The 27,466-nt window shown below is 48.9% G+C and overlaps 1 protein-coding gene across 2 annotated transcripts; it reads left to right on the forward strand.

The window, feature by feature from the left end:
• On the forward strand, positions 1 to 27,208 carry Pde1b (phosphodiesterase 1B). 2 transcript variants are annotated; one of them, XM_051190098.1, is made up of 16 exons: positions 1 to 120; positions 209 to 331; positions 16,795 to 16,908; positions 18,423 to 18,605; positions 18,770 to 18,836; positions 19,160 to 19,276; positions 21,361 to 21,501; positions 21,862 to 21,962; positions 22,053 to 22,178; positions 22,293 to 22,394; positions 23,366 to 23,486; positions 23,722 to 23,803; positions 24,127 to 24,235; positions 24,691 to 24,821; positions 25,350 to 25,472; positions 25,930 to 27,208. In XM_051190098.1, exons 2-15 carry the CDS (start codon positions 222 to 224, stop codon positions 25,451 to 25,453), a joined length of 1,608 nt encoding a protein of 535 aa, XP_051046055.1. In that variant the 5' UTR covers positions 1 to 120; positions 209 to 221; the 3' UTR covers positions 25,454 to 25,472; positions 25,930 to 27,208. The 2 variants fall into 2 exon arrangements, with proteins under 2 accessions (XP_051046055.1, XP_051046056.1); XM_051190099.1 differs by lacking the exons at positions 1 to 120; positions 209 to 331 and adding an exon at positions 11,639 to 11,854.
• Positions 27,209 to 27,466: the final 258 nt, after the last annotated feature.

Consider the following 27,466-nt stretch of genomic DNA (forward strand, 5'->3'; position numbering starts at 1 on the left):
GACGGAGCACAGAGCTCGGCTGGGCAGCGCGAGGCGAGAGGAGCATCCGCAGGAACTGCAGCTCTGCCGGCTTGGGCCGAGCCCAGAGACACCGGCCTGGCTGGTCCACGCCAGCTGCAGGTGGGAAGGGTCTAGGATGAGGGGAGAGGGTCTGTCGGCAAGGGGCCAAAACTGAGCAGAGGGGCTGTCTCCTCCTTCTGTTCCCTAGACAGTGGCTAAGCATGGAGCTGTCCCCACGCAGTCCTCCAGAGATGCTGGAGTCGGATTGTCCATCACCCCTGGAGCTGAAGTCAGCCCCCAGTAAGAAGATGTGGATTAAGCTACGGTCTCTGTGAGTTTCTGGCAGGGGTATGTGGAGATGGGGGAGCCTGGACTGTGTGTGTGTGTGTGTGTGTGTGTGTGTGTGTGTGTGTGTGTGTGTTGTGGGGGGCAACCAACTGGAGCTGGGCAGGTAGATGGATTCTCTGGGGCACACATGTTGGCAGGTGAGAAGAAACATGGCCCTGACACCAATGTCCACACCACACGTGTGAGGCATCTACAGAGCAAGTCCATTGGTTAGAGCAGTTTAGGAGTTGCTAAGCTTGTGCTTGTTTGTGGCCCTTGGGGTGACAGGGTGACACGCAGCAGCTAGAAGAGGCAGCACACACAGTATATGTGGTGTGGTAGGGCTGCGGACAGGCAGCTTTTAGGAGGTGCCAGGCTGACTCACTCATACCCATGAGCAGATGTGCAGATGTGAGACACCTCACATGTATGTGCACTAGTGTCCATAGGCCAGAGGTGTGAAGAGTGCTTGCACACCGATGCAGGTCTAGTGCATGGAGATACTTGTGCCAACCTGTGGGTTCTATGCATCTTCTTTGGGATTCGTAGTTCTGCCTCCTGCATCCTACAGGGAGCAGGATAAGGGTGCCTTGTACTGGAGAGGATCATCTGTTTTGGGGGTCTGGAAACTGCATATCAATGATCCACCTGGAGTCTGGAGGAATGACTGGAACCCTCACCTGTGAGCTAGAGGGAGGGGGTGGTGGTGAAGACTGATTGGCAGGAACAGCATAATTGGCTTAATCAAAGCCCCTTTTTTTGTTTATATAGGCTCTCTCCAGGATCTCCAAGTACATGTAGGCATCATTTCTTATTGTGGGACCAGAGTACATGGCAAAGAATAAAAGAGGAGAGGAAGGGCTCAGGTGTTCCATGCACCATTCTGAGGGAGAAAAGGAAGTTTTCTTCCTGCTACCCAAAGCAGAGCAGGATTGGGTCAGAGACAAGCCATAGACTATGTTCACCTCGCGCAGGCAGGCAGGCAGGCACCATTGGATATTCTCTTCAGTCTGTTGATTCCTAATCAGAGACCAAGATAAGATGTACATCTCTGCAGCCCTAGGAAAGAGGTGATAGATCAGAAACAAAATGGTAACCATCCCTGAACCCCATTCTTCTCCAGGTCTCTTAGCAGCAAGCACTGAGCCTTCTCTTCCTAGGTTCTGATAAAGGGAGGGAATGGAGGTAGGAGGTGGACAGATGTCCATGTCTGGATTGTTCTTTAATTATTTCACCAATGGTGACGAGTTGACAGCTTGTATTGGTCGGGTGAGTCTGATTTTTGTGCTTGCTACTTACAGAGGCCTCAGGGGAGAATGAGGCACAGTGGGGCTACAAGGCTTGGAGTCCAAATGTGCCCCTTTACCCTCTTCCTCTGCTGCCTCTATGAAGCGCAGCCTTGGAATGAGCTCTAGGAAAAACTGGATTGAATAGATTTTTGGGGGGGAGTAGGATGGGGTGGGGTGGGTGGGTCTTGATGGATGGAAGATGATGTCCTGGTAACTAAGTTGAGGGGAGTGGCAGGTGAGGAAAGATGAGGCACCAGGGGCCACAGACACAGAATTCCAGTGTCTCAGGACAGCACTAGGCACTATTGGCTGATCAGACAGTCACTTGGCCCTTATTGCAGGTAGCAGGACCATGCAGTAGAATGGATTTCCCCTTTTTTGTCACCTTCCACACTTTTCTCGCCAGACAAAAGTCTTTCCTGAAAATGGATGGCCGCATCCCTCTTTAAAGTGAGAGAAGAGGACCCCAGAAGGTGGCACTGGACTCTGGAGAGAGAAAGCAGTAGAGGCCCACCTTACATGGTGGGCAAGGACCAGTGCCTCACTGATTAGATGACTTTGATCTCACTTCAGCCAGCTAGATGATTCATCCTCGGGAGTGGATTCTCAAGTCTTGTTTTCTCAAGCAGAGAAAGATTTAAAGGTAGATCCCAGGTCGATGGCTTTCTGGATTTGTCTTTGTTTGAATATTAAAGGGGCTTTGATAACCAGAAGAAGGAAAAAACAAAATAAGACAGGATTTCAGGCCCACCCCCGTCTTTCTAGGTAGGAGGAGTTTCCCAGCCTTCTAGTCATTGTTTATAAAGAACTGAGAAAGAAGGAATTCCCTGAAATGGAAACACAGTCCTCCCTCCTTCTCATGGGTGAGGGTAAAAGAGGTCATTTAGTCTGGAAACAGGGAGGTAGATATGACTGTCAAAGGATGGGGCACTAAATGGAAGTGAAGACAGCTGGGATTTCTACTTGTTTGTCTGTGTATCTGGTTTCCAAAACCAACAGTCCTACTCTCCCTCCACTTCTTACAGTTCTAATCTAGGGCATCCAGACTCTTAGGGTACTTTTGCCTGTGGATATGAAGTGTCCACTGATCTAATTGTGCAGTTTCTTATTGCAAAGAACATTCAAGAATCCCATTTCCCACACTAGTACTCTGTCAAGGGTCAGCTGAGACTTTAGGACTAGATGAATTGGGGAAATCTCCAATAGTGGATTTTACTTCTGGCTAGCAGGGAAACTTTCCTAACTCAGGAGATTCATAAATAAAGAGGCTGAGAAAGGCAGTCTGGAAATGAGGGGCTGGTCATGTTGATTTCAGCATCTCCAGCTGAAGATGAGCAATTTAACTTGGGTGTCTGCACTTATCTAAGACCAGAGGGCACTGGGGACTGTGGGGGACAGATATGAGATGTAGAAGGAATTCTCAGAGTCTTTTTTGAATCAACAAAAACCATAATGGGTTGGTTGCGTTGGCCCATTTATTTATTCATTCAAGAACAGTCTGGGTGCCTTGCTTGGGACAGGTAGCATTCGAGGTGTTGGAGATATATTACTGGATGAAGTGAGCATGCTTCCTGCACTTAAGGAGCTGTCCAGTGGTCTGAAGAGGCACACTTTTTTCTCATCTTGCTACACTTTTTATAGGAGGTAAAATTCTGTCACTCTGGGTTTTTGCCCAAGTCGTTCTTTTGGGGGGTATGCACACATGAAAACACAGATGTGAGTTCTGTCTCCCAGGGCAATACAAGCATCATTCTCATCTCTGCCCCAGTTTTTCTCAGGATTTTACATTTTAGAGATAGAAATTCCTCCTGTCTGAGGGGCAGTGAAGGCACAGTCTTCTTTTCCCGTCTCAACCCTGCTTCATTTTTGGGACCCCAGAGCTTCAAGGTCATTATAGCTGAGTCTAGAACAAGGACTTACTTGAGGTGATTTTTGCTTGTCTTTGTTTCATCAGAGTCTCGTGTGATACCTTGAATAACACAGGCTCTTAAGAAATACTATTGTAAGAGAATGGAGAAAGAAATTAATGAATCGTGTGTGTGAAGTCCTGGAATCCAGTTCTTTCTCTGACTCTGTGGTGTATGTGTACCTCCACATAGGAGGGAGGCGTGGGCAGGAAATGGAGGGGGGAGAAAGGGTGATGGTATGGTTGCTGTGTTTTGAGTTATGGAATCTCAGGATAGAGCCTGGAACTGAATGAGTTACATAGAAGATACAAAGGCTGTGTTTTGTGGGAACAAGAGACTGAAATTGTGAGTGCCAGATATGTATACCTGTAAATCTGGGTACAGGATAATGGATGCCAGAAGCAAAGCCCCATGATGGCATCTCTCTCTTTCTCTCTCTCTCTCTCTCTCCCCCTCTTTATGGTTATGAATGGCATGTTCGACAGTTAATATGCTGAGAAGGTATGCTCCTACCTTCTCAAGTGGTCCTAGGCATGAATGAGATAATGTACAAGTGTATGTGAATGGGCATGCTGATAATGGGATGTGATACATACATGGTCTTTTGTATGTGTTTGTGACACAATCACATATTTTGACAATCCTGGGGGAGATCCAGAGAGCAGCAGGAGGAAGCTGAGGGACTGAACCCAGAGTCTCATTGATTGATTCTGCTATTGATTATCATGTTGAATATGCTCCATCCAGCAATCTTGTATGGCTCTTACCAGTACTGGAAATCCTATGTTATTCCCCCATTCTGTGAGTTTAGCTGTGGAGCTGCTATGAAGATTGCAGGATAATCTGTGGCTCCTTCCACCTTGGAAGAACAGGAGTACCAGGCTCTCAGACCTCAGTGGAGGCTTGGAGGCTTTCCTTCCTTCCTTCCTTCCTTCCTTCCTTCCTTCCTTCCTTCCTTCCTTCCTTCCTTCCCCCCCCACCCCCCGCTGTCTGAAGCAGTCCTTTCTCTTTCGTATTTAGCTATGGCCCAGGGAATCTCCTTGGCTTTTATACTGCCTTTCCCATCATCTCTATGTCCAACACTGTTTGAATGAGGACTGAGTGGTATTTGGGATATAGAGGGAGGGGAATTCCTGCAGTAAGCTGAGGAGAGGTCCAGAGACAGGGCAACCCAAATTCAGATAAAAAAGAAAGAGCTTCCCACACATCTGGTCAGAACAGGTACTGGAGGAGTCAAGGAGGCTGCTGATGGCAGAGGAACAGAGCTGAGTGTGGGCTCAAATTCCCACTCTGCCATTCTTGTGCCATGTGGTCTTGAATTCATGTGGTTTCTCAGGGTCTCTGATCTCTGATAATGTCCATATGAAAATGGCTTTAAATGATAGAGTCTGGAGAGCTTTCAGTGTGGGGGAACTTGCTTTGTGGAGGAATGAATGGGGGACTAATGACTGGACGAGAGTGAAAGATGACAATTCAGGAGGCAGGAACATGAATATCAAGGAAACTGGAAGCCAATATTTGGGGTATGATTTAGACCAGTTTTGCTGGGGAGTGGTTGCATGGGAGGGGTGAGCACATGTGTTTGACCTCAGAGGCTGGCTGCGGAAGTGGGCTAACCTGTGAATGATGGGGGCTGCTGGGAAAGGAGAGCAGAAGTCTTCCTTACCTTGTCCCAGTGGCTGAAGTGGACAAAGATGGAACAATTGTAGTTCTGAGCAATGGTCAGTGTGAGAAGCAACCCCCCATCTCTGGTGGGGGTCTGTGTGTGTTGCATTTATTGTAAATACTTGGCCTGGGGCAGTATCATCAGGCAGATCATATTCCTCAGCTACCTCAGCCTGAGAAGGAGAGAGAGAACCTAGTGAGGGGATGCGTCTCAGTCCTGGGTCAGCTCTTCTTTTATTCCCAGTTATGGCTTAGGGGCCCTTTCCTTCCTGATTGTAATGGCCTCTCTCTCCTGACATGTCTCCCATCTCTACTTTAACTTTGTATTTTCTCTATTTCTTATTTAAAGTTCTCTGTAAGGCCTTTAGAACCCAGATACTATTGTGCTTGCCCAGAGCCCCAGAAGGCAGGTTGGGAAGACAACATGGCTCTACTTATGAAGTTTCACTTGCCATTTTGCCCAGAGGAAGGTAAAGGGTAATATGCCCGGAAGGTCAGGTGGGATTCAGTCACAGAAAAGCCTGGACTCTCTAGACCTTTCTTCTCTCATTCCCTCCCAGACTAGAATGGAGGAAAAGAAAACCTTGAAACCAGGTGCGATAGCTCATACCCATAATCTAAGCATTTGAGAGAGCTTAAGGCCAACTTGAGCTACATGAGACTCTGTTTCTAAAATCAAAAGTCCACCTAGTCAGCTAGCCATCACCAAACATTTACAAGAGGTCTTACCTGCCTTTGAGTCTGCAAAGACACAGAGGAGATCCCTAAGACCTCTGTTCTTCCCCTTCCTTCCCTTTGGTCCTTCCTACACCCTTTTCTCCTTCCTTCCTTTGCCCCCGTCTCTCTTGGGTTTCCTTTCCTAGACTCATTTTCCTCCTTTTCTGTGTCCCACTTGCCCTCTCTTTCTCTGTTGTCATCACTCATCTTCTCTTATCTTCAGCCTCCCATTCCTCCTCATTCCTGGCTGGGAGCCATCATCTAGGTGTTGCTGCAGTGGTGGTGGGGTAAGTTGGCCACAAGACACCCTTTGGGGCCTTTTTCAGAGTCCGGCCTCAACTCCTGCAGGACCTCTCTTTTGCTTGATCAGCGACCTCATCCTCTCAGCTCCTCCAGGGAAGAAGCCAAGTAATTGCCTTTGAATCTCAAGGGGCTGGTTTTCTCAGGCATGGAAGTTGAGTAGCTATTTTCCAACTCTCTTCAGGGCAGCTGCAGAGAAAGGCTTAAAAACGAGGGCAGCAGGTGGGGTGCAGGTGAGACACTGGGGAGGCTGGAAGTTGTTAGATACAGAGATTGTCCCCTAAGAGAGGGAAGACAGCTGGTCCAGGGGAGCTGGGAGGGAGTTCTGGGAGGGGCTGAGATGGGATGGACAGGGAAAGGGGTTCCAGTGCAGGGGTAAGGAGAAAAGTGTTTTCTAAGTATCCAATGCAGGGCTCTCTCTCTCTCTCTCATCCCTCCCCCAGCTCCTCTTCTGCCTGTAGTACTTATCCTTGGTTGGGAAGAAACATCAGGTTAGGATTCTGTTTCAGCATCTGGGACCTTAGCAATCCCCAGGGCAGGCTGTGATGGGGTTTGCCAGAGAGGAAGGCCAAGATGTATCCAGGGATGCCTGGGGATAGGGTTGAGAAAGGGGTCAGGAATATTTAAGGGTTGCTCTTGACTGATCTGGGCTCTCAGGTCAGTTGATTGTACAGCTGCAATGAGAAGTCAGGTTTGCAAATAATTACAGTGGCTGCAGTCAGCCATGAGGCTGTTGGCTGGTATTGGCATCGTTTAGTCTGGGAAAGGAGGGGGGCTTCTGGGTCAGGAGTCTAGGGAACCTTTGACTGACAGGATCTGGGGCCTCACAAGTTTCCCATTTCTTTCCACATCCTTAGCTTCCTGCTTCCTTGTTTATCAGTCATCCAATATCCGACATCTTCTCCCTAGTACTGTCCTTTATGTCCACCTTGTTTGGAAACTCCCTTCAGCCTGGAATGAGTGAGCACACTTGCCAAATTTCATAGCCCGGAGCATCTCTGTACCAAGCCAGAGCTTTAGGAATTCCAACCTGGAAGATGCATAACACATCTCATTTGCTTGCCTTTGAAATGTCAACAAAGTTGGCTGTTGTTTTGATTGATACAGAGTGGACTGAGGGTAGATATGCAGGAGAACTTCCTGGAAAATTCATAGAGGTTAGAAAGTGACCTTTATCTGGAAAAAAAAAAAAAAAAAAAAAAAAAAAAAAAAAAAAAGGAAGCTACCCTCCTCCTTTAAGACCTGATGAATGCCGATTTGGGGGGAAGCAGTTAAGCTAATCAGAAAGGAAGAATTTTAGAACCTGGGAATCAAGGCCCAGATACTCTGCTTCCCTAGTGCCTGCAATGCCAGGCCCTGAATACAAGAGCTACACAGGGCTACAGAGGAAGCAACTGATGTCCAGAGCTAGTTGGGAAGATGGTGTCAGTACTGGGGCCAGACTGTGATCCTGTTGACCCAGCCTTATGCTGCCCCACACACCTACAGTCATCTCTTGCCAAGCTGACAGCTCTTACCCATCTTAGACTGCTTTAAGCATCTAGTCAGTCCCCTAGAAGCAGGGCATCTGCTGGGTTGTGGTCTAATGGACTAGTGGGGTAGTTAATAAGCAGAACTCCACAGTGCAGGGAGAGGAATCAATGGACAAACTGAGGGGGAGAAGCATTCTTTTGGATGGGGTCCCAGCACCTCCTCTCCTGTTTGCCTTCACCTTAAGTTATTGCCCACCTATCCCAACTATCCCCTTTCTGAAGGGCTGAAATCTGAGGGATAAGGAGAGGTGACACATTTGTGCACTGTATTGGGCTGGACACTGAGACACCTGATCTAAAGCTTAAGTTGCTTAAATTGTATTTTTCAATGGCACAGTCTGAGCTGTGCTGTGTTGTGCTGTTGGTGGGCACACCTGTAAGAAATGGCTTCTAGTTAAGAGACTGGGGAGCTGCTTTTGTACACAGGCAGGGTAGAAACAGACTCCTCCCGCGGCTCAGTGTTTGTTCTGGCCATCTTCTGGAGCACCTCCCAGATTTCTTTCTTTCCCTCTTTGCCTTCTCTGACCTTTTACACTTCTATTTCATTTCCTTTTGCTCTTTTGGGATTCTGTCTACCTCTCTAACAACACCACCCGTGAGGATGCAAAAGTGCTGACAGTACCTCTTCCCCTTCCCCAAACCCCTTCTCTGCCCAGTGCCTAGACATCTCCCATGGCTGCCATGGCTACTATGTTAACCTGAGTTCTGTCATCTTCTAGAATGGCACCCCAGTTATGCCACTTGGGGGGCTATTTTTATCTCTGGAGCCACCCCCGCCACTCTATCCAGCCAGCTGCCAGAACTAGGGCTGCTCAGATAGCGATGGAAACCAGGGAGTGAGGGGAGTGAAAGGCAAAGTTCTGGCTGCTCTTGGGCTCTGCAGCTCCATGCTCTGCACGGTCCCTGCCTCTGTTTTTGCTGCCTTTCAGATCCTGTGGATGACAGAGGAGAGAGAAGCCCTAGACATGTGGAGAGAAAAGAGCTTTTCCACACATAGCTTACATTCCATTTGAAGACTGCATGAGAAAATTGAGTCCGGGGTACTAGTGGGCATCTGGGACTTTGTTTATGGAATCCTCTTAATGAATATTTGCAAAACTAACTAAAGGATTGGGCCAAAGCAATAATTTCCCGTGTGGATGTGCCACTGTATAGTTCCCAAAGTGCTCTGAGAACTATCTCATGAGGTCCTCACGAGACTTCTGGGAAGTATGTGCTATTTACCAGATTAAACGTGGCAACTAGAACTCAGAGAATTGCCCGTGGTCCTACACAGTAAGAAGACTGAGGGAAATTCTCCTGATGTGTACTCCTGTCATTTTAAAATGAGACTTAGCTGATTCCCCACCCCACCCCCCAACAGTTTCTGAGATTTAGGGCCCTTGAGGTCAGTTAGATAATCTCTCCCCCAGCACTACCCATGTTCCCACTCTCATTTTATCTGACCAGACCCAACACCTGTCCCCTATGCCAATGATTAGTTCTTGGTACAAGGTGAGAAATTTGGGTGTGGGTAGGACAGGGAGGCCCTGTGCTTGGGCTTTTCCTGCCTCTAAATTTAAGGGTTAGTGAAAGTAGAAATGGTCAATGCAAGAGGAGGGGAAGGGACCTTAAAGGAGGGGAGGGGAAGGGAGAGCCCTGGAATAATGTGACGTGAAAGCAAATTGGGGGATGATTTGGAGGGAGAGGAACCAGCAAGACAGGACCAGGAGGTATGGGGATGGCAGTGGAGGGGAGGGGTGAACAAGAACTAAGCATAAAGCCAGGTGTGGAGGTGAATACCTGTAATCCCAGCACTTGGAAGGAAAAGGAAGGTGGGTCTTTGTGAGTTCAAGGCCAGCTTGGCCTGTATAGTGAGTTCCAGGGCTATGGAGAGGGACCTTGTCTTGAACAAACACAAACAAAACAACAATAAAGTCTCAAAAAGAACTCAAATTGCAACAAAAACAACTACAACAGCAAAAAACCCAAACAAAGCTTAGTGATGCCTAAATGTGGAAAAGCCATAATGAAACCTATGGTTCCTTATGTTAACATAATACCATAAAGTAACATACTTTATTAACTTTATTAACACATGTCAGTAAAAGTAAATGAAGACATTTAAGAGCCGAAGAGAAATTTGATACTGGGCTCATGAATATATGAATCCCACTTTCCAGGAAAGATGGTTGCCCCTAAATCTCTCTTCACTAGGATCTGTTTATAATCACAGGCTGGAATTGATTACACAGCATATGCTATGGGATGAGCAGTCATTTGTGCAGCCACCTTTGGTGCTGTTGGCCAGGAGAGTAGGATGACAAGGTGTCTTCTCCAGTTTAAATTAATGTTTACCTCTCAGTGGGAGAGTTGAGATTAGCAGAGCAGGGCACACAGGAAGGAGAGCTAGCACTATTTGGAGGATGCTGCTGTTTGGGGCTGAGTGCAGCTGGCTGTCAACCCCCCCACCGCCCCCCCCCACCCCGGTCCTATCACCCATCCTTCGGAGTCAGTATGAGCAAAACAAGGCTTGGTCTGAGACCCTGATGCTGGGTCTAGTCCATTTTGAAAGCGCTAAGCAGCTGGTGGCCATCGTAGGGCAGGTGAAGGCAAAGGGGCACATGGAGTGGTCTCCTGACTCACAGCAACCCCTTCTTGGCCACCAGTCCTCTAGAGAGCAACCCGTGGGTTTGTATCCTTTACCACTCGTCTGCAGTCGAAGCCCACTTCTATTTGTCCCAGAGCTCAGAGCCGCTGAGAAACAGCAGGTCCCTAAACTTCGTTTGTTTATACTCCTTTAAGGCTTTGGCACTGTGCCGGTATTTTCATTTCTCGGCTTCTGAGCGGTAAGGAAGGAGGAAAAAGACTTCCCGTCATAAAACCAAAGCTCTCAGATTGTTTCTTTTCTTTTCCCTTTCTTCAGCCGTACTCATTCCTGCGAGCCCCTTCCCCCCAGTTCACCCCTAATGCACGACCCTAGATTTGAGGATACTTTTGGCTTCACCACTCCCACTTCCTCCTTAGCCCCGCCTTAGCCCCAGTAGACCAATCGTGGCCCCAATGCACTTGTATTGGTGATGTCATCTTGTAGCCAATCGGGAAGCCGCTGGGGCTGTGTACGCAGTCCACTTGGGCTGCAGAGGCCAGGCTTTTTCCTGGAGGGTGCAGTGACAGAGATGGAAGAGGGGTCTTGATTCTTAAGCTCTTCTGAGAGCCTTATTTTGCTCCTCCTGACCTCTGTCATCACTCCACTTCTGAGCTGTGTTGACCAACTCACTCTGGTTAATTCATGGTTTCCCCCAATCTCTGTATGCAAAATGAGAAAATCAGGGCTAGGAGTAATTTGGCTAGCTTAATTTTATTTTTTTGTTTGTTTGTTTTTTGTTTTTAGAGGGGTGTGGTGGTGGTGGTGTCTACCCATTACCCTACAGTCTCTTTGAACAAGTTCCCCAGACTTTTCATTCACTGTGGAGTCGAGTGTGCTTCTCTACCTGTGAGCCTTCTCTGGCTTCTAGCTTCTGCAAGCCCCTTCTCTGGGGAGTTCATCTTCCTGCCTTGTGGATTCTCTCAGGTGGGCCAAGGCTCCTGGGAGAATGATCCTAGGAGGAGCCCGGATTTGCATGAGCTGGGTCTACTTAGCCCCTCTGGGCTCTGGCTGGGCCTCTACCATAGACTTCTCTGTGACAGATTCAGGATGGTTCTGTCCCTGCCTCCGGACACTGCCTGCTAATCCCCATTTCCCAAAGAGGAGCCCCACCTCCTCAGAGCAAGGGGCTGGCCTGTGCTATTTCTGGCCTTTCTGGGACTCTCTGACAGCAGATTCTTGTTTTCAGTCTGATTCAGATGTGAAAGTTTTCCCGCGGCCTCTTACCCAGTTCCTGTGGGTTAGGCCTCTGCCTCATCACCTCTCTAGCCAGGCCCTTCGAGTTTCCTGTCCAAAAAGTGTTCTCTGGTCAGTTGCTCAGTTCTGCTGGGACCTGGAAGAGGAAGTTAAGGGGTTCAAGAGGGAGTTGTTCCCCAGTAGGGGCCCTTGGGCCCTGGGGTCAGATTTTTGATACTTTGAAGTAGAAAACTTGCTTTCCATGGCAAACCCTGTTCCTGTCCAGAGGAGTCATCTCCATGGGCCCATCCTCAGGTAAGTGCCCGGGGAGGGGAGGGGAGGGGAGGAAAGAGGAGGCCGGAGGAGAGTGGAGTGGGAAACAGGAGATGGGGGAGCAGGTAGAGAAAGAAGAGAGGCCAGGAGGAGGGGGGCAGGAGGAGAGGGAGCAGGGGAGGGGGCAGGAGGAGGGGGGTCAAGAGGAAGAGAGGGGGCAGGAGGAGGGGGGTTGCTTGTGAATTTTCCTATTTCTATTTTTCTTTGCTGTTTATCACTTCTGCTTAACTATGACAGATATCTTCACAGGTTTTCTTCTCTCTCTGTCTCCTTCCTGATCCCTGGTACCTTTAAGACCTTACATGCCTGCATCCCCCCACAGTCCCCATTTCTCCCAGACTGGCCCTGAGCTCGTGGCATTCTTCCTGCTTCTGCTTCCCAAGTGCTGAGATTACAGATGTGAGCTACCACACCAGCAACCCCCCCAGTGCTGGAGGGCACACTGGTCTTTGTACATGTTGGGCAAGAGCATCTGCTTGAGCCCTTTCTGTATCTTCTCTCAGCTCCTCGGTTGAAACAATCTTTTTCTAAGCCCCCTACCTACAAAGGGTTTTGTGGCAGTATTGGTACAGGAAGTGGTGACAGGCAACTTTGGAAACCCTTAGAAGGCCAGCCACATTGTGATCCATAGAAACGGGCTGGGGTCTTCCCTGTGTTAGGGTTATTGTTTTCAGAATCTTCTGTCATCCAGCTAGAGCCAGGAGAGGTGGGGTCTGCCAAGGGATAGGAAAGTGAAGGAGGAGATATGATGGTGGCTTGGGTATGGCTGGGGTGGAAGGAATTCTGAGAAACTTGTTTTCTTAGAGGCTTGTCTTGTTCTCCAGGGAAGGGATTTGCGTGGGCCAGATGCTCTGAGGTCTGAAACAGGACTTTCTGGAGCCAGTGAGGCATAGGTGTCTTCGATCTCAAGAACTTTAAGATAGAAGAGGCCTTGCTGTGCTGCCGTGTGTGTGTGTGTGTGTGTGTGTGTGTGTGTGTGTGTGTGTGTGTGTGTGTGCGCGCGTGCCTGTGTGTGTGGTGCAGTTCAGCACCTGGATCTTCTCAGCTGCCTGAGTCCAGCTCTTCTTGGATTCCTTGTTTGTCAAACTACCTCTTTAATCTTTCCTCTCCTCATCCCTGCCTCTTTCTGGTGCCTGGATTATGTTTCCTTCAGACTTCTACAGAAGCTCTATGTGTTTTCCTGGTGAGATCTAGCAGCCAGAGGAGGTGGAACTTACATGGTTCAAAGTCAGCCTTTCAGAAGTCTGTCTGGGAAGTGTCATTTTGTAAACTCTGGCAGGCGACCTTCCATCCGATTAGTCTTACCACACCTCTAGTTGATGAAGTTTTTCTTCTTTTCTCTCGAGACAGAGTTTTTCCTGCATAGCTCTGGCTGTTCTGGAACTTGCTGTGTACACCAGGCTGGTCACAAACTCAGCTTCATCTGCCTCTGCCTCTCAAGTGCTGGGATTAAAGGCGTGCCCACCACCACCCAGCTTAGTTGATGAACTGAGTATGGAGACTAAGGTAAACCAGGCACTATTTGTGCCACACTGATAGGTACAGACAATAGAACACTTAAAGTGGAACTGGCTGAGGCTCTAGTGCAATGCCCTGTGACAAGCTAATTACACTTGTGCTATCCTAATGCCATTAAAGTGGAGGGATATAGGTAGGTAGGTCCTCTTTAGTGTGAATTGTGGGCTTTGCCAACCTGAGAACGACAAGTCCTTTGACCTTGGCCAAAAGGCACTTCCTTCTTCCCTAAAATGCTTGTGAGAATCAAATGAGGTTTTAAGTTGTATAGGAGAGACACTATCACTAGCATTTTCTGTCAGCTCCCTCACCTAAACTGTATTTCTTCTCCTATAGGCTGAGACTGAACAGGCAGGTGCCTGCTGGGTTTGATGAAGGACTGTTGTTGGGGCAGGGTGGGAGCCAATGATGCTGGCAATTCGTTCCTATTCAGGTTGTATTTTTGGGGTCCCCTTGCCAAGCCTGTTGTGCATTTTATTTCCTTTAGTTCTCTTAATATTGTGAGACAGCTTTACCACTTTTCAGTGGAAGAAATTGAGGCTCTAGAGTAAAAAGTTGAGTGTTTAAGAGTCACTTAGGGTATTCATTAAAAACCCACCTTTCTGAGCCAGGGAAATGACTCAGGCAGTACAGAGTTTTGGAGCAAGTCTGATGACCTGAGTTCAATCCTCAGAACTCATGTGACAGTCAAAGGAGAAAATGGACTACACAAAGTTGTCCTCTAACCTGTATACATGTGCCATGGCACACCTGCAACCACACATACACATACACACAAACACACACACACACACACACACACACACACACAGAGTAATACATTTTAAAAATGCATGCTTTCTTCTGGTTCTACAGATGTGCAGTGAATTTTGGAGGGTGATGCTGGTATCTGCTGTCTCCAGACTGCTTTTATTTATTTGTTTTGGAGGGGGTAGTGTTTCTCTGTGTAGCCCTGGCTGTCCTAGAACTCATTCTGTAGATCAGGCAGGCTTGACTGGAACTCAGTGATCCACCAGTCTGCCTCCCAAGTGCTGGGATTAAAGGCAAATGCTACCACTGCCTGGCTTAGGCTGTTTTTTAAAAAAATATTTTTATGTGTATGTGTATTTATTTTTGTTCATGGCATGTGATTACCACATGTGTGTGGGTGCTTGAGAAGGCCAGCAGAAGGTGTTGAATCCCTAGAGCTGGAGGAGCAGGGGTGCTAGGAACTGAACTCAGGTCCCCTGGAAGAATAGTAAGCATTCAACCACTAAGCCATCTCCCCAATTCCTCCAAGCTACATTTTATTTTTTATTTTATCTCTAGGTCACATTTTAATAGTACTGATTAAGAATTAGGGGCTGGAAAGCTGGCTCAGTGAATAAGAGCACTTGTTGCTCTTGGAAAGGACTCTAGTTTGATTCCTAGCATCCACATGGAGGCCTCCCATCTTCTCGGGGTATTAGAAATGCATGTAGTAAACAGATGCATGCAGGTAAAACACACACACACACACACACACACACACACACACACACACACACACACTCACACTCTAGTGACTTGCCAAGGGTGCATTGTAGGAAGTGAGATTTGAACTTGGGATTTAGCCTCAGTGTAGTAAACCATCCCAAGGAGTTGGGTTTGTGTATTGGAAATATGGTTTGCAATCCTTTCCCTGTCTGCATTGTTAGCAGTTATGCAAATAAATGCAAATAATAAGTCGTGGGTGTGGTTGTTCACTTGGGAAGAAAATACTTTCCTCTGAGTTGGTTGGGAAAGACAGTGATGGATATTGATTGTTGGGGACACTGTTTTTGGTTAAAAGGGGGGTGAGTAAAGTAGCACATTAGGCTAAGGGTGGGCATATGAGGAGAGGTGGACCACAGGCAGTAGGAGAGGCCTTTCTGGTGTGTGTGTGTGTGTGTGTGTGTGTGTGTGTGTGTGTACCTATTCCAAAGCCCTCCCACCCCCCTCTGCCATTGCAGGAACTAAGTACAGAAGAAAGCCCTATTTGGGTCAAAAGGCAGAGCAGAGTACACATTTTTTACTCTGTGATATCCTGGCAGATCCTGGCTGGTGGCTTTTTTTTCTTATTCAGCTGGGAAAGCCTTCCAAGATGTCTAGTCCCTTTCTGTTCATCTTCCCTTGTGAAGCAGAGTGGGCTGAGCTTTCTTAAGCCCACCCTCCTTGTCTGACAACTGACTGTTGCCACATGGAACCAATGGGGCTACTCAGGAGGCACAGGCTCCTCCTTCTAGTTCCCCACCCCAGCCTGGCCCCTTTCCCTTCTGCCCCATTTACTCTCAGACATGTAGGCCAGCACTGCTGGGCTCTGAGGTGAGAACTGCCCAGTGATCCTTGCCGGTGCTAGCTATTTTCAGCACTCCTATTCCAAAGTTGCTGAGACCCCAGGATTCGAGAGCCCATTCTGTTCAGGAATGCCATTGTTTCCCCTCCCCCGGTATCCCTGGGAATTGATGCTAATTTCAGCCTCTGCTCCCTGACTCATTCTTTTCTCCTCCGTGACTCACAGGGTGACCTTGGGTTTCTGAAGCCCCTCTCAGTGGGAAATTGTCCTAGCTACATACAATCTCACTCCACCCGGACAGGAGAGCCTGTGTATGGGCGGGGTGGGGGTGGGGTGGTGTTGGGAGGGTGGTGAGTTGCTTTCTTCAAAATCACTGTCTAGAGCCAGAGTTTCAGTTGAAACAATGAGCTCCTCTTGCCAGACTTCCAAGAAACATCTCAGTTAATCAGTAACCCACTCAGAATCCAAAGCTGCAAAGTACGAAGGGACTGTCCCCTTGGGGGGAGAAATCAGGTGAGTGAGAGCCAGGGTAAAACTTCAGCTGGGCCAGAAACAGGACATGAGCACAGTGACTCAGTCAGAGGTTGTCTGTGGCATGAGCCTGGGCAGCCAGGGGTTAACTTGCTTTGTCCTGGTTGATGGATTCTGGAATCATAATCCATTAGCTCTGCCTGCGTGGAGTGAGGCCAGGCGAAAACATTCGAATTGGTCTTTGTTCTGTGCCTTTGCTGTCCTTGCCAGGGTCGAGGGGCTGTGGATGGGCTCCTCCTCCCTATCTTGACCAAGACAATGAAGGGTTCCTGGGGATTGTTCTGATTGGTGTCGACTCCAGAGCCCTCTCTCCTGGGGAAATATTGAAACTGTGAAACAAATCATCTTCAGAAACATCACTCCTTGGGCTGCTACCTACCTTAGGCTAAAACTGTGGGGGTAGACAAACTTACTACCAGCAGAAGCCATAGCCTAGCATGAAAAACACTAATTGCTGTTATCATTAGTGTCAGAATTATTAACAACTCAGAAGACTGAAGGTGTTTCTGCAGAGTAGCCCCTGTTGGGGAACCCCCTGACTGGGTGCAGTGTCTAAACAGGACATCTGTACTCTACCCTGCAGGCTGCGCTACATGGTGAAGCAGTTGGAGAACGGGGAGGTTAACATCGAGGAGCTGAAGAAAAACTTGGAATACACAGCTTCCCTGCTGGAGGCTGTCTACATCGATGAGACACGGTGAGAGAGACCTGCAGACAGAGAAGGAAGATGTCAGATAGGCAGAGCTCCAGAGAGAGAGGAGTGCAGAGCTGGAGAGAGGCCTGTGTGACCAGGACAGACAAAGAGAGGGTGGGGCTGTGTGATGCGGGAGATAGGGACAGAGTGCCAGGAGAGGGCTGGGGTAGAGTCCAGTGGAGATAGGGACGGACAGACTGCCAGGAGAGGGCTGGGGTAGAGTCCAGTGGAGATAGGGACGGACAGACTGCCAGGAGAGGGCTGGGGTAGAGTCCAGTGGTGGAGTGCTTGCCTCACATTCCTGGCACTTTGGCCTGATCCCCAGTACTGGAAAAGACAAAAGGAAAAACAGTGATAGCTTCAGGGATGCCAGGGACCCTAGAGACCATCTGTCTAGTTCTAACCTATATGGACTACATCTCTAGACCTGTGTTGGCCTGGAGGGATGAATCTGATTCCATTTGGCTACTGAGTACTTGTAGTGTGTAAAGATGAGTTGAAATGTGTCTGTAAATTATATCCTGGCTCTTACAGATGGAACCCCCACCCCAAATATGTCATTCTCATAATATTTTGAGGAATTAGCATAAATAAAATTTATCATTAAACATGCCAATTTTTTTTTGTTTGTTGTTTGCTTTTTTGAGACAGGGTTTCTCTGTATTGTTTTGGAGCCTGTACTGGAACTAGCTCTGTAGATTAGGCTGGCCTCAAACTCTCAGAGATCTGCCTGCCTCTGCCTTCCAAGTGCTGGGATTAAAGGCATGTGCCACCCATGCCCGGCTCAAACATGCCAAATTTTAAAATATTCTTTTTCTTTAACTTTTGAAAAATATTTATATTAATTTTACTTGTATGTTCCTGTGTATATATATGTATGTATACTACATGCATGCATGAGCCAACATGGAGGCCACAGAGGGTGTGGGATCTTCTGGAATTAGAGTCAAGAGTTTCAACTGCCTGATGTGGGTTCTGGGAATTGAACTCTGGTCCTCTGCAAGAATAGCAAATGTTCTCAACCACTGAGCCATCTCTCAAGCCCCTTACCAGTTTTTTTCTTACCATTTTAATGTAGCTACTAGAATAGTTAAAATTTCTTTTTTTGTTTTTGTTTTTGTTTTTGTTTGTTTGTTTGAGACAAGGTCTCATATAACCCAGGTTGGCCTTGAACTCTGGTTCTCTGGCTTCTTCTAACACACCAGGAAAACATCACATTTCATATGTGAACCTTGCAGTTCATTTCTGATGAATTGGGCTGCCCTGTAGCATCCCTGAAAGGTAATGTTTCATTGTCTGCTAAATCATGTTCATAGCGACCTCACTACCTCACACGGTGAGCTTTTTCACTACTGGAGATGTTCTGCAGGAAGATAGACATAAAGAGTGAGGTAAAAGAAAGGAAAGGTGAGGGTTGAGGGGGTTGGGAGTCGATAAGTGGGTATGGCTGGGTCCAGGGTCTCTAGGTATGGAGGCACCTGCTTTCTTTCCCCTGTGACTTCCCTCCTGGTCCCCAGGCAAATTCTGGATACTGAGGATGAGCTTCGGGAGCTTAGGTCAGATGCTGTGCCTTCAGAAGTGAGGGACTGGCTGGCCTCCACCTTCACCCAGCAGACCCGAGCCAAAGGTCGAAGGGCAGAAGAGAAGCCCAAGTTCCGAAGCATTGTGCATGCTGTGCAGGCGGGGATCTTCGTGGAGCGGTGAGGCTTGCCCACACTCAGCCACCCCTGCCTCTTGTGCTTTCTTTTCCAGCTAGCCTGATCTTTTATGACCACACCTGCCCTCAGACCTATCTCCACAGTACCCGCTGGCTAAGTCTCTACTCCCCAGACTGTATACTTGATTTCTCTATGTTCTTTCTTAGGATGTTCCGGAGAACGTATACTGCCGTGGGCCCCACATATTCTACTGCAGTCCACAACTGTCTCAAGGTGACCCCTGGGTTTTTGGGAAAGACGAGAAGGTTGGGGGTTGAAATAGCCTTTGGGACTTCCAGATTTTGTTTGTGGTGTGATTTTTACTCCCTTTTAACTTCTACTTCCATGTTCTTCTGAACAATTTTTGTCCACCCAAAGACAAGTTCTAGTCTCCTGTCTCTCTGGTACTGAAAGGCACCTGGGGGTAAAAGAAACCCATTTAACCACCTTTGCTTTTTTGCTTCGTTGGGAAGTATGTCTAGAAGTCCAACTGATCTTGCCAGGGCAGGGGAACTCTGGAGGGGAGCTTTCCTGCCTAGTCTGCTGTTTCTCCACAGAACCTGGACCTCTGGTGCTTTGATGTCTTTTCCTTGAACCGGGCAGCAGATGATCACGCTCTGAGGACCATTGTTTTTGAGTTGCTGACTCGGCATAGCCTCATCAGCCGCTTCAAGGTTGGGCAGCACCCCCCCCCCTCCCACCTCTAGGCTGTATGACTCCATAGCTCCCTCATCCTGTCCCAGGGTCAGGGATGACACCTCTGCTCTCCCCATTCTTGCCTCTCCTTAAATTGTTGTAACCCAGCCTCTCCCTTTACTCACTGCTTCCTGAGATTCCAGGCCTGCAAGCATTTAGCTTGGAACACTGCTCATGCCCTTTTTCTCCTCAGCCTGTCCCCTCTGGGCTGGCCGCCATCTGCCTCCCTTTCTGCTCCTGTCTATGGACTCTGGAGGTCTAGAGCCCAGTGCTGGCCTCCTTTGGGATTAGAATCTCTCCATTTGTCCCCTGGGGGAGGGGATGGGCCAATGTGCAAACTTGACTATTCTGTCTCCAGCTCTGGTCTGTGCTGAGATTTTCTGGAGAGGACTAGCTCTGGGCAGAGTTGGGAAGGGCTTTATGGCAGAGGAAGACAGTTTGGATAGAAGGCTGCTCTAGCTCCGTCATCTGGAGAGAACAGTGCTGGAAAGGAACTGGGTCAGGAAAATCCACTTCAGAACCACCTCTGGAAGAGGACTGTGGCATGACGGGTTAACAAGTGGCTCTGGGGCATTAGGGGAACACCTGGGGTGGCAAATAAAGAAGGTGAGGTAGCTGGCTTTGAAGGGCTTGGGCTGAATAGGAAGTAGTTGTGGTAACCCCCTTGTGGCCTTGTCTTACTTCACTGGGATACTGTCCATGTAGCCTCTCCCTGACCCTTGACTCTTCCTCTTCTGACACCCCTTAAGGACTATCATGGCAGTCCTGAATGAACTCCTGAACTTTCCTTGCCCCCTCCAGGCCCTGCTCCTTAGGGTCCCTTTCTTCAGATGTATTTAAGATACCAGCTTCTCCCACAGGCCCTCCCTATGTGGATGGATGAGGGTTAGGGGCCCCAAAAGCAGCTGCACCAGGTTGGTTTTAGCTAGCCTGCTTGACTGCTTCACCACAGCTAAAGAAAGGGATATCCACTGGATCTTGGTCAGGGTTCCTTCCCAAGCTCCCTGGACTCTTCCCTCCCTGGTCCCTCCTTTCTCTTCCCTTCCCTCTAGGGACGCCATGGCAACGCAAAAGCAAGGGCAGTTGCCATGGAAACAGTCCTTTAAAATTCCCTGAATTTGGGGCACAGCCCTCCAGGGGTAGGGGTGGGGGATGCCAGGGTCTGACAAGTGGCATGTCTTCTGTGTCCATTGTCACTCTGAAGCTCATCTGCAGAAGCCTCCCCAAGTCCTGAGCCTTGGTGAAGATAGTAGCCTTGGCTTCTAGGAGAGTTGAGCCTCTGAAAGGAGGCAAAGATACCCCAAAGGCATCTATAGTCAGGGACAGAATTGAGAGTGGCTCTCTCCATAAAATAGAGCCCTGGCTCATGGGTGTGTGCACACGTGTGTAAATATTGTGGGCTCGGTTGGCTTCTCATTGGCATGTGTGGGGTGGAGGTGGTCAAGGATGGCTTCTCAGAGGAACAGGCACTCCACATCTGCTGCAAGGGTGGGCGCCTGCCCTAAAGCTAGTCTTACTCTTCCTTTGCTTCTGAGCCCTCTCTATGGCACAGGATTTGGGGGTGGTACAGGTGGTTGGAAGGCAGGAGGGAGGCTTTCTTTCCTTTTCTTAGAAATCTCCAGGGAAATAATAATAATTATAGATACTCTTCAGAGAGTACTTACTAAATGCCTTGTACTTTCCTCATTAAATCCCAGGTAGGTGGTATTATCTTGCTTTTGCAATTAGGAAGGCACAGGGAGGCATGCGGATTACCCAAGGTCACTCAGGCTACAGGTCCTAGAGCCTGAATATGAGCCCTGTGCTCTTCTGATCAGAGCCTGTGCCAGTTCTCTGGGCCACACCTAATTCTTTTTGGGGAGGGTAGGTGGGTGAAGCAGGGTTGAGAAGATCTCCTTGTGTAGCTCGCCCTGTCCTGGAGCTTGCAAACCTTTTTGTCTTAGCCAAGCCTGGGATTACAGGTGAGCATCATTACACTTGACTACCTTGTAAAGAATACTGGGATTGCCCATCTCATCACTCCTATAGACCCATGATATCTCTATTCTCCCTGCTTCTGCAGATTCCCACTGTGTTTCTGATGAGTTTTCTGGAGGCCCTGGAGACAGGTTATGGGAAATATAAGAACCCTTACCACAACCAGATCCATGCAGCTGATGTGACCCAGACAGTCCATTGCTTTCTGCTCCGCACAGGCATGGTGGTAGGTGCCTGGTCATGATCCTGCTGTACAGAGCTTGTGGATCCAGAACTAGGAACCCTTGGCTGCTCTCTCGGTGCCCTTTTTCTGCATTCTATTTCCTCAGTGTCCCAACACCTTAAGAGTTAAACTGCATTAACTTTGTCCAGAGAATTCCCAGGTGTACTGACACTTCTTGGACACTGTTGGGGATATGGTGGGGGTATAGTGGACATATGACTGGTGGGAAAGTCTCTGGCCATTCTGGGAGCTGAAACACAATGCTAGCTGTGATGATGGATGGAGTGCCGTAGCTATGAGGAAGGTGTCTTGGCAGTGACTGGCAGAGGGCTAGCCCAAGTTCATCCTCTTTCTCTTCCCCAGCACTGCCTGTCAGAGATTGAGGTTTTGGCCATCATCTTTGCTGCAGCCATCCATGACTATGAGCACACAGGCACAACCAACAGCTTCCACATCCAGACCAAGTAAGCAATGGGGCATGGTGGGGGCAGGAGGGGCCAAGGTTGTCAGCAGAGCCCTTTATAGGGGGCTAGGTATGACATACAGCTTCACAGGTCAGAATGTGCCATCCTGTACAACGATCGCTCAGTGCTGGAGAATCACCACATCAGCTCTGTTTTTCGGATGATGCAGGACGATGAGATGAACATTTTTATCAATCTCACCAAGGATGAGTTTGTGTGAGCAGAGGCCAGCACGTGGCATCCCTGAAACCCTTATCCCAGCCTTCTTTTCCCCATGTCCTTTAGTCTTGCTCAGTGCTGAGAGGACTGGTCTCTTCTCTGTCCACTTAGAGAACTTCGGGCCTTGGTGATTGAGATGGTGTTGGCCACAGACATGTCCTGCCATTTCCAGCAAGTGAAGTCTATGAAGACAGCCCTGCAGCAGCTGGAAAGGTAGCATATGGAGGGGTGTAGGTGGAGCCAGGCCAGAGGGAGGACCTTGTGAATCAGGGTGTACACTGGACAGTTGGTGTGCTAGGTTCTTGATTTAGAGACTCCTGGCTCCAGGCACTTATCTGAGTGTACATGGGTGTGTGTGATGTTCGTGAACATGGCCTTGGATTTGTCTAACAGCTGTGATGGAGGGCATTTGCTAGGAGCCTGTTGGTTTTTTTTTTTTTTTTTGGTAGCTGCAGGACAGGATAACTTTGGAATGTTGGGAAATATATTCAATCTTTCAGACACTTCTTATCTGAAATGGTAACAGTGAAGTGCTGCCCTTCACACTAACTCCTGTCTTAAAAGGTTACTGGGAAGTGTGTGAGGTTAAAAGAGAACAAAAATGGAGACAGAACAAATGTTATAATTCTATCTATTGCTGTTTAGAGGAGGCTGGGAATGTGTAAGTGTGGGTAAGAGAATGGACTCAGTGCCTGGGAGGTGTGTGTGGTGTCTAAATGGGGGTTGTGGGGTCACCATGGGACATTGTTGGGGGATTAGTGACAAGGACCATGGTGATTGCCATTGTAAATAATGTCATTGGGTGTATATTATGTGTCAGACACCTTGAAATACTTGTTATAGATCATGTAATTCTCAGATAACTCAGTACGGGGTAGGACTGTTATTTTCACTTTTGGCTTGAAGAAAATGAATTATGGATGCTATCAGTAACTTGCTTAGTGTCTCACAATAGTGGGTGGTAGATACAAGGGGGAGTCAAATTCATGCCCTTAATTCTAAGGGCTTGGGTTCTCAGCTACGGATCTGTGCACCTGCGTCTATACATACTGATGAGTTTGCAGGTGTGTAGACTGGTTAGAGTTATGTGAAAGAATGTTTGTGTGACTGGAAGCTGAGGAAAGGGCAAGGTCTCCTTTTCCTAGAAGATCAGTTTCCCTTTCTTTAACACCTGCCCTAACTAGGATTGACAAGTCCAAGGCCCTATCTCTTCTGCTTCATGCTGCTGACATTAGCCATCCAACCAAGCAGTGGTCAGTTCACAGCCGCTGGACCAAGGCCCTGATGGAAGAGTTCTTCCGCCAGGTAACCCTGTCAATGGAGCCATCCTACCCTCTGGTCCATAAGCTTCCCCCACCTACTCCACAGCTCCTGAACGGATATCAAGCCTGTGGGGTCAAGACTCTACCCACAGAACCCGATACTGGTTCTGTCTACTCACCCCTCATTGCCAGGTCAAAGGGCTAGCATTCTCTTCTCCCATCACAGCCACTTATCTCCCCAGCCCCACCCCCAACCCTGAGGCATCCTCTCTTCCCAGGGTGACAAGGAAGCAGAGCTGGGGCTGCCCTTCTCTCCACTCTGTGACCGCACCTCCACATTGGTGGCCCAGTCCCAGATAGGTGAGTTTGAGGGGGAAGAGGAAAGGCGCTGTCTGGGCCCAGCCAGGCTTGTTCCAAGCCTCCAAGTCCCCAAACTGTTTTTGTTGTTGAGGCAAAGATGCTGGGCTGGGTGTGGTATTCTGTGACAGATGCCTGGAACTGCATTAGAAGGGTCTCTCTGGGCTCATAAAGATATTGTCTTCAAGTTGTCCCTAGTGGCTAAATTCTAGCTCTAGGTCGCCCTAGGCTTTGTTACTTGCTGCCAGAGCTCACAACTGTGCTTCCTCTTGCCTCTGCCTTGTCCTTCAAGTGAGACATTTTTGCTGCTTGCCCCCTTCCTGCAGGTTTCATTGACTTCATTGTGGAGCCCACCTTCTCTGTGCTGACTGATGTGGCAGAGAAGAGTGTCCAGCCCTCGGCAGATGATGATTCCAAGTCTAAAAGTCAGCCTAGGTGACTGTGGCTGGGGTAACCATACATCCTGGTTCATTAGCTGCACACAAAGGATTCTTTCAGGAGAAAAGACACAGCCTAAATGGGAGGGGGTAGGAAGGATGTGGGATGCCTCAGGTTTGAGAGACCCTCTCAAGCTTGTCTCAGAAGTGTGAGACTAGAAGGGTGTGGCTCACACCTCGGCTCCCATATATTATTTTTCTCATTAAGGGTCTAAGCTGTCTTTCAGATACTCTTGTTTGTTTTCCTTCTACCAGGAGACTAAGTATGGAGAGGGAGGGGTGCAATTATGGGAAGACAAGGATTTGGGGGTCTCTAGAAGAGGGAAAAGATGACTCCGGTCTCAACCTTTTCTTGAGCTTCCATCTCCTCCGTGTTGAGGGTCAAGATTGGATTCTGAAGAGGGCTGGGTCTCACATCTGGCATTGGGTGTTTGTATGGGTGTTTGTTTCTAGCTTCCAGTGGCGCCAGCCTTCTTTAGATGTAGACGTAGGAGACCCCAACCCTGATGTGATCAGTTTCCGCTCCACCTGGACCAAGTACATTCAGGAGAACAAACAGAAGTGGAAGGAACGGGCAGCAAGTGGTGGGTGTTATGTATTCGTGTGTGTGTGTGTGTGTGTGTGTGTGTGTGTGTGTGTGTGTGTGTGTGTACATTCTAGGGCTATCTGGTGGAACAATAGCGGTCCCCTTTTTGTTAAGCCTCAGGCAACTTTTTGACTCCTAGAATTGGGAATGGAGCCAGTCAGACTAAAATAGGAGGCCACAGGAAAGGCTGACTGGTTGAATGGCTTGGGCTGTTCTAGAATGAAAGCTAAAGAGATGATAGGGACAGCCACAGTATTCTAAGCCCTGGGACCCTGTGCACATGACAGGTGGACTCCTTGCACACTGTGGCTATCTCCAAATGGTAGCCCTGGAGATCTGGGTTACTTGACTGTTCTGGCTGCACTGGGGACAGGGACTGAGTTTTTTTATGTTAGATGGGTGGAGATATCTCAGCTTGCAGGCAGGTGATAGATGAGAGTCAGTCCTCTTATTTTCTTCACGTACACCTTGGTTCTGAAGAATCTACTTCTTGGCCTGACATTGGCTTCCTTGGAACCTTCTGCAGGCATCACCAACCAGATGTCCATTGATGAGCTGTCCCCCTGTGAGGAAGAGGCCCCACCCTCCCCTGCAGAAGACGAGCACAACCAGAATGGCAATCTGGATTAGAAAACTGGGTGCTTGCCAGGTGAGCTAGGAGGCAGGAGGTTAGCCAAGCCAGCCTGGCCTCAGGCAGCTCATCTCCGGGCTATGCTTAACAGGATGTTCTTCTCTTTCCAGGCAGACAGCAGAGAATTTGAGGCAGAAGAATGAGCCAGGGCATGGGTGGGAAGCAAGGGACTTCTGTAACCTTCTTTGGTCCCACAGTTCTTCCTTGAAGGAAGAAAGCACAGAACATTGCAGACAGGGTGACACATGAACCAGGATTTGTAAGATTAGGGAAAAGGCACCAGACTAGGCACAAGGCTCAGTGAGGGCAAGTGAATGTGACTTTTATTTCAGCCCAGCTCATACTATTGGCTGCCATGCATCTGAAGGGCATTAACATACAGCTATTCTGGGGACCAAGGGAGGTGTGGGTGGGATTTGGAGAAGGAAGATCAGGATCAAGAACGTAACACTGAAGTGTTTCCTTCTTTCCACAGGTCCTCACTGAGTCCAAAGTCTTTGATGTCATTAGCACTATCCATCAGGACTGGTTCCCCCATCTGCTCCAAGGGAGTGTGTTGGTTGTGGGAGAGATAGCCTGCACACCTGAAAGCCAAATGCTGGAGCTGGTGGGGTGGGGGAAGGTCCCTCCCCACCCAATACCCACTGGGACATAAGCTTGGGGAATCACAGATCCCCAATGGTCACTGTGCCCACCCCTTGCCTCTGGACTCCCTTCCTGGCCAAGTGACTATTTGGGTGGGATGAGCTTCCTATGGCCTGGAGGGGAGGGTCAGAGATGCCAGCCCCCTTGGCCCTCCCCATCCTTCTTGCCTCCAAGTTTCTAAGCAATACATTTTGGGGGTTCCCTCAGCCCCCACCCCAGATCTTAGCTGGCAGGTCTGGGTTTCCCTTATTGTTTCCCAAGGAAGGGCCAGAACAGGATAGGAAACTGGCAGTTTTCAAAGCCCTGCATGGGAAGGGCAGGTGTCCCTTCAGGTACCTTCCTAGGATGAGGTGGGGGACATCCTCTTGGCCCCAGACTTGCACTGCTTTAGCCCCACACTCCCTTGCTAACTCCCTCTCTCCTAAGCCCAGACAGTGGCTGAGAGAGGAGAGGAGCCATTGGGATTATGTCTGCAGGAAGACTTTCCTAGGGTCCTCAAGAACTTGGGGCTGGTTTGGGCTTGAGAAGCTTGTCACCTGCTCTACCTGGGTCTCTGGCCCTTTGCCTCCTTTCTGTCCCTGGGGACTAGGAGGCTCTCATCCGACCAATGTCTGTAAATGCTTTGAGGTCTTCCTTCAGGATGTATCTTATGAGAAAAGGAAGGAGAGTACAGCTGGCCCTGGTGCAAGTGGGGTGAGGTATTACCCAGGAATCCATGTTGTCACAGAGTGGGTTCTTCCTGCCTCCCTTCTCCCAGAATTGGCCCACCAAGAGATTTCCCTCCCTGGGCCCCTGGTGGATGGAAGGCAGATGGAGAGGGGCTCAGGGCTGTTTTGTCCTGGGGCACGCAGAGCAAGTGCAGCCAGGCAGAGCCTCTTCCTGTGCTCAGGCTCCTTGCCCCACCTCACCCAAGAAAAGGCCGAGTCCAGGTGACTGCCTCCTCCTTTCTTGTAAATACCAGCCATGCATTTGTACAGTGGGCCCTGCTCTTGTGAAGTCCATCTTCATGGTCGTCAGACCTATCACTCTGAACCGCATGTGACTCCCCCATGCTTTTGGTCTCCCAGGCCCCTGATATAGCCAGAGATCAATAAAGAAGGGAGACTGGCTGGGTGTGTGTGGTGTTCACCAGGTAAAAGTTCTCTCACGTTTCTTTAGTTGTTGTCTTCTGAGCCAGACACGTGCTAGCATGGTATTCTCCGAGTGTCGGAGGGAGACCCAGGTGAAGCCTATCTGGGGCACACAGACCTTCACTACCCAGAGTATGCTCCTTTTGACTGTGTGGCACAGCTACAGCAGAGGGTGTGTGTGTGAAAGAATCTTTCCTTCTTTCTTTAACTCTTTTGGAAAATCAGCATCAGCATCAT

Source organism: Phodopus roborovskii, unplaced genomic scaffold (assembly GCF_943737965.1).
Source record: "Phodopus roborovskii unplaced genomic scaffold, PHOROB, whole genome shotgun sequence".
NCBI classification, from domain to species: domain Eukaryota; kingdom Metazoa; phylum Chordata; class Mammalia; order Rodentia; family Cricetidae; genus Phodopus; species Phodopus roborovskii.